At 37.7% G+C, this 6,987-nt stretch overlaps 1 protein-coding gene and 1 long non-coding RNA gene across 2 annotated transcripts in view; both read left to right on the top strand.

Annotated features, from left to right (window-relative positions):
- LOC103462953 (low choriolytic enzyme-like) overlaps window positions 1-6,987 on the top strand; it is a 23,515-nt gene that overhangs the window by 4,121 nt on the left and 12,407 nt on the right. Inside the window, exon 4 of the mRNA XM_017303853.1 lies at window positions 3,593-3,730. Within this exon, the coding sequence (XP_017159342.1) occupies window positions 3,593-3,730 (138 nt within the window). The remainder of the gene's footprint in view (window positions 1-3,592; window positions 3,731-6,987) is intronic.
- LOC108166160 (uncharacterized) lies at window positions 1,731-2,165 on the top strand. Its single transcript, XR_001776424.1, has 3 exons — window positions 1,731-1,788; window positions 1,882-1,961; window positions 2,135-2,165. It is a non-coding gene; the product is annotated as an uncharacterized LOC108166160 (long non-coding RNA).

The raw sequence follows: 6,987 nt of genomic DNA, 5'->3' as shown, positions 1-6,987 counted from the left end.
TGCTAAGCCGTTCAGTGATTCATAAACTAACATCAGTATTTAAAGTCTCTGAGCTGCAGGGATTCAGTGGAAGGACTTTAGATCTGGGTGATGTGCTCTAACCTCCTGGTTTTAGTCAGAACTCCAGCAGCAGCATTTGGGCCTTCCAGGTTACATTCATCTTTATGGGCAGGGACAGACTGTTTGCTCCCCCTTGTACGTAAAACACTGTCCAATTTCAGCAGGTTGCTCATTTTGCTGCTGCTCAGATAGTTTTCRTTGTAGTGTTAGTGCTGACTGTGGCTGCTGCTTTTCACACCGTTTCATTATTAATGCAGAGTGATGGTCTAGGACTGATTCAAACCAATGATCTGCATGTCTGAATGGCTGACAATAAGAATATGAATGACATAAAAGCTTTAGTCAAAACCCAAATTTAAACTCAGTTGAAATATTATGGCATGAGATTCAACAGGATGTTGATACTCAACAATTCTGTAAAGGAGAGTGGGTCATTGTTGATCTGCCATGAAATAAACAACTTTTTCCCAGTTGATGTTTATGCAGCTGTTCCTGCTAATTGTGCAGGAATTAGGTGAGGGACAGTAACTTTTTCAGTTTATGTTATTTCATAGATTAAACAATCATTTGAAAGCTGCTCTTTCATTTATTCAGGTTATTTTTTCTGATTACTTGATGATCAGGAATATTTAAGTGTGTTTTAAAAAAGCAACAGAGCAGTTTTGAACCAGAGTGGTGACAGATAGCTGAGCGTTTGTGGTTTGTACTTTTTCCTCTTAAGCTCTTAAATAATTTCAACACTTCCTCTATTCTTATCTAAATTCAGTGGAAATGCATCAGAGTTTCAGAAAACACTTTTTAAGAAGTTGTTGACTTCTTCTAACTGGCTCTAACATCATCTCTGCATTGCATCAAATAGTTTCATGGTATGCTTATCACTTTGCTTCATACTAGATTGTAGGGTTATTGGCATTACTCATGAGTTTGGAGTGGACTGAAGATATAATTGTGAAAAATATGCAAATTGCATCTGATAGTATGGCAGCTTTATTGAGCATTAAATCAAGTAACTCAAAAAAGAACAGCATTACTAACAAGATTTACCATATTATTTGCTAAACTGACTCAGTGTCAATTATGAAAACTCATTAATTAATTAAACATAAATGTACAAATATAAATTTGGAAGGAAAATTGGGACATAAATGATACAGGAAGACATTTGCATGACATTCAGAAAAAGTTTAGATACAGAATGAAAGAAGAAGGAAGCAGGAAATGCAACATAAAAACTAAGGTGATAAATGATAAATTTATTCAGATCTCTGGGTTTTTGGGTTGTTTTTTCCCTTGTATAAAAACTTGGCCTTTGGGACCATGTTGCTCTTTCAGTTGTAGTTAGTGCTGAATGTGGCTGCTGCTCTTCATGCCTCTTTATTATTGAAGCAGAGTGACGGTCTAGGACTGATTCAGACCAATGAACTGCATGTCTTAAATAAATCACATTAAGGTTTTAAAATGGCCTAGTCAAAGCCAAGCAATTATACTGCAAGTTTGTAAGTTTCCATAACTTCTGTCTGACACTTAAAGTGTTAATGTGAGAATAGACTTTTACCCAACTTAGACATTTCCTGCTATGAATATCATTAGTGGTGATTTGAAACTCATCCTGTTAAAAACATCGGCTGTGGTCACTTCTAGTGGTTGAACTGGTAATAAAAAGGAAGCAGCTGAACATCAGCTTCAGTTGCTGCTTCATCCTCTCTGACTTCATCTCATCAGTTACAGGTAATAAAACCTTCAGCATTTCCACGTTGTGGATCTGCATGTTACAGGCTGAGAAAAACCTCATTTTAATTGTTTTACTTTTGATTTTCTTAGGTGTTGAGCTGCAGAGAAACTCCACAATGACTCCAAATGTTCTCTGCCTGCTCTTTCTTTTGATGGCCGACATGTCTCTGGTGGGTTTTACTGTTATTTCTATCAGTTTGATGTTAAAATGTTTCATGTCAAAAAATAAACAAATAAATGAAAATAGAGGAACAAGAAACATCAACATGTTAAAACATTCTAATGTAGATAAACAAATCAAATTAAAACATTATCATATGTAATCTGTGTGTCTGTGTTGCAGAGTGCTCCAGCTAAAAATGAGGATCCAGTCGGTGAGTTGAACTAGGACAAATTTTCATGTTACATTTAACTGATAATATTTTAAATCTCAGGTCTTTGTAATTTGTTTTCCAGATGAGATGGACAACTCTCTGGAAGTCATCCAAAGACCGAAAGCTGATTCCAGTAAAACTAATTTTAAAATCTAAATTTCTGTAACAAGAAGACTAAAATACAATTACGCTTTTTAATTTTTATTTTTTACTGAATTACAAAAGGAGCATTTATTTACAGTAAATGAAAATCAAATGGAAAGATCTATTTAATCAAATTGCTAAATTTGACTGTTAAAAGTTTATTTCTAGCTAAAAAAAAATCTTYGACGTTCCTCTTTCGCCCAAACTCATCTGGAAAGAGATGGGTCACCCACAGCTGTTGTAACTGGACCTCAAGATCCATCAGATTGTGGGTTGGAGTTAAAGTCTGAAGTCCTTCAACATGTTGTGTCATGAATAATGAATGAACTGGACGTCACACCATCACTTCTAGAGTGTTCTCCTTATTTGTACTTAAAGTGACAGAGGCCCTAAAATACCTAATTCTGAAATGAGCTGGAAATATACTGCTCAAAAAAATAAAGGGAACACTTAAACAACACAATATAACTCCAAGTAAATCAAACTTCTGTGAAATCAACTGTCCACTTAGGAAGCAACACTGATTGACCCAACGAGGGTCCCCGTTGTCAATCAGAATCCCGGCCCCGGTCTTTCTGCATGGATTTGCATGTTCTCTGTGTAGCTCACTCAAAGTGAACTACATCCACTTTGAGTACCCGGTTTTCTCCGGGCACTCTGGTTTCCTCCCACGGTCCAAAAACATGACTGTCAGGCTAACTGGTCTCTCCAAATTGCCCCTAGGTGTGAGTGTGTGTGTGCWTGGTTGTATGTCTCTGTGTTGCCCTGCGACAGACTGGCGAACTTTCCAGGTGACCCCGCCTCTCACCCGGAACATTAGCTGGAGAGGCACCAGCACCCCTCCCGACCCCACTGAGGGACAAGGGTGAATAGAAAATGGATGGATGTTCCTACATTATCTATATAAATATAAGAAATTCAAACTAATCCTGAGCTTTTTCTAATAGTGAAAAATTTGCTATGAGTCATGTTCACACAAAGACGTCTAGAATTTGTTTAAATGGGTTTGTTTTCCAGCATGGTGTCAAAGGAAGGAGTAATGTTATCACGTATATAAATGTAGAGTTTTGCCATGTAAGGTCTGAGAGGCGATACACACACAGAGCAGGTTCCTAGTTCTTATGCAGCTCCAACAGTTTGTTCAGCATCAGCTCTGAAGGCCTTAAATGATTCCTGGTTTTCAATAATTCACTGCCAGGCCTCTGCAGAACCGGATGAATGACTGAATTACATCCAGATTGCATCATTGTTTGTTGTTTGAGTCTCTGTCTTTGTCGTTACAGAATCATACATCCTTCAAGGAGACATCGCCATACCGAAAATTAGAAACAAGAATGCAGATCCGTGTGTTGAGAAAGGCTGCAAGTGGCCCAAACGTGGAAGCTACGTCACTGTGCCGTACTACATCTCTGATAGCTATAGTAAGAAGTTCTGCCTGAAAAGCTTTTAAATCAGTGTTCCTCAACCTTTTTTGGGCCAGCGCCCCCCCAGCCTTTTTCCAGGTCCCTCTCCGCCCCCCATCAAGGAATTTGCAGGCTACTTTGCACTGACTATTATTTTATTATTAATATTACTATCACTATTGTAGATGTTTTGATTTTTATGCTTGTTTCTGTATTTATCATCAAAAATAATTTCCCAGAGAACAAAAAAGTCATGGGAATAGAAATTATTTTCACAGGCGTCTATGAAAAATGCAACGAACATTCAAGTTAAAATTGGTAACAGCAGCCAATCAGAGCGGAAAAAATATTATTCTTTTCCATTTTCTAGTTGTTAAATATTCCACAAAATGACCAGATAAAAGATGAACAACATTCCAGTTTAAACTTTGATCTATTTGCAAAACGACTGAGCGCTGCGACATTAAAACATGGATAGAACTGTAACTACATTAATCATAGCTCTTCTTCTCTTCAGTGTTTGTCAGTTTCTGGTAGTGCAGCTCTGTGCTGCCTTCAGGAGAATGGGACATCAGAGCATCATCAATAAAATTTCACCCACATGGCATTTATTGTGCAAACCAGAGCTTTCAGTGGAAAAACAAAAGTTCCAGATCCTTTTAATGCCATACAAATATGAGACAGAAACATGGATTATATATTTATATAGACCTGTCTATTGATTATAGATTAATAGTTTTACTGGACAGAAATTACAAAGAACAAATCTGGTTCTTAATCAAATCCTAATGAGTCAAATTGAAAGAGTCATGGAGTCATCAGCCTCATGACATTAACACTGACATGAAAAACAATATTGAAGAAATAAATATATCAAATCTAATTAAAAGCATAAATAAGTGATCAGTTCTTTACTGTTATGTTCTGTAAGATATTTATTCTCAGTACTAGATGTGGTCTCAACAAACCCATGGCACTTCAACAATATTATTTTACCTTTTATCTGGAAATAGTGTCTGTTTATTCTTGCCATACAGTCCTCTGTGTTAATTATTGCTCTAAAGGTCTTGCCATACCAGTTTATTCCTCTGTATTTACTTTAGTTTCTTAGTTTATTCTTGCATTTTGTTCTTCATTCATTTCCATTTAGTTTCATTTGATTATTATTATCCTCTATTGGTTTATTGCCATGTCCACTTTAGTTTCTTTCCTGTTGCTAGATTTATTTGATCATTTATTGACCATCAATAATCTTCACTCATCACCTGCTGCGACGCCTAATCAACACATGATGTGTCTCACATCATGTGTTGATTTTTCACTGTTCAGCGTCGGATTCTCTGTTTTTATGTCATAATTCACATCTAGTTCGTCGCTCCATTTTATGTCCCACTTCTCCTGTTTCAGAGTTTTGCGCAATGTGCGCGTCTTTTTTTTTTTACCCCCTAAGTTGCAGGGCCGTCATGAAACGTATCGATGGGGAAAAGGCAGACTGACATAAACCTTTTAAAGCAACGGAAACTATTTCTGGATTCTGATTATTGAAATTTAAAAAGTGCTGTGTTGTTCTATCACCCCGTTTCATACCGGACCACTTAGCGTTCATTTTAACGCTATAAAATGAACGCTCTCTATCGTGGTATCACCCATGGAGGGATTTCTTTATTTCTTTATTTAAATGGGTTAATTTTTCAGAGGGATACACAGTGAGGGTATCGTGATTTTATCTACCAGTAGCAGGAGAACGGAGCTGCGCCAAGAAGCTAACAGAAGCTACAAACACTGAATAGAAGAAGAAGAAGAGCTGCCATCGATACAGTTGCAGCCAAGCATGGTTTAATGTTACACAATACAGTTTCACCAAGTTGCTCAAAGTCTAAACTGGCATTGTTGTTAATTTAAGGTGTAAAGTTTACCTTCGACTAAATGCCCCCCAAAGGCATCCCAGCGCCCCCCTTTTGTAAAAATGTCCGCCAGCGCCCCCTGCCGTCCTCTGAACGCCCCCTGGGGGGTGTTACCGCCGACGTTGAGAACCGCTATTTTAAAGCATGGGTCGACATAGTACAAGATAAAAATTACAATGGTTTGAAGATAATCCAGTGTTATCATAGAGAGTTTAATTTGTTGTCTCAAAATTGGACAACAAAACATTTCAGCTCCTTTTAAGATACACTTTTTAAAAACCTTGGTGTACCTGGATACAAGTAACCGACCCACTTATTAATTTTTTTATTACTCAAGAATGAACTTAAAAGGTTTAAATAAATGTTACCAATTTTTTTGCAGGTCAAGAAGAATGCAACATCATTCTTCGAGGGCTTAAGAGCTTTGAGCGGACCACCTGCATTCGCTTTGTCCCCCGTGGATACAAAACTCAGAACTACATTCACTTTGAACCAAAGGATGGGTAGGAACACACTGTTCACACATGTTGAAAAGTTGGTCTGTCCCGTCATAAACAGTCTGAGGCCAATGGGTTTGATGAGGTGATGGGAAAATGAGAGCACAAACAATGTAGTTAGCTCCTCTGCTAGCATGTCCATGATGCATGTCCATGACACAACTGTGTCATAGACATGCTGTGGGGAATTTCCCAATTACTATGGTTTTTGACAATATTATTTGTAACATGATGATACAGTGGTTTTAACATTAAATCTTTAAAATGAATTTAATACTATCTGTTTTTAACTCTGTTTTAAGCAGACATCCGTTTTTATAGTTTTAATAAATGAAATAAGAAATTAGAAAAATAAAAGCAGACAGCAGTCAAAATTAATTATTAAGCTACAGCATCCTCTGGTGGTTGACCGAAAGTAAGTGTAACAATACCTGGAAACAGGGGCGCTGCCAGGAATTGTGGCCCCCTGACAAAAAATTAGATCGGCACCCCCCTGAAAAGCTGCTGTTACAATTTTTTTAGTCTATTTGCCCCATAAAAAGCGTCACAATTTTAAAGGCTTGCCTCTGCCTTGCTTTCTTTGGTTCAATACTGATAATTAGCACAWTATTTACTGCTCATGAATTTAACATCCAACAGTCCACATCCAGTATGCAAGTAGGTTGCTTAAATTTTTTCTATTAGTTTTAGATACTGAAATGTCTTCTCAAAAATGCGWTGTAGTTGCATTTTATTCAAGCTGCAGTACATATGCAGCGCATGCAACGCATAGGGGCGCTGCACCAGAGAGGGTGTCAAAATCCCGTCTGGAGGGGGCGGCGTGCCGATGATGTTTTCACATACACTTCAGCGCGCCCTTACGCGCCTTCACCTC

Source organism: Poecilia reticulata, linkage group LG3, assembly GCF_000633615.1.
Source record: "Poecilia reticulata strain Guanapo linkage group LG3, Guppy_female_1.0+MT, whole genome shotgun sequence".
Lineage (NCBI taxonomy): Eukaryota > Metazoa > Chordata > Actinopteri > Cyprinodontiformes > Poeciliidae > Poecilia > Poecilia reticulata.
The sequence above is the reverse complement of the archived record's forward strand: the minus strand, read 5'-3'. Positions and strand labels throughout refer to the sequence as shown.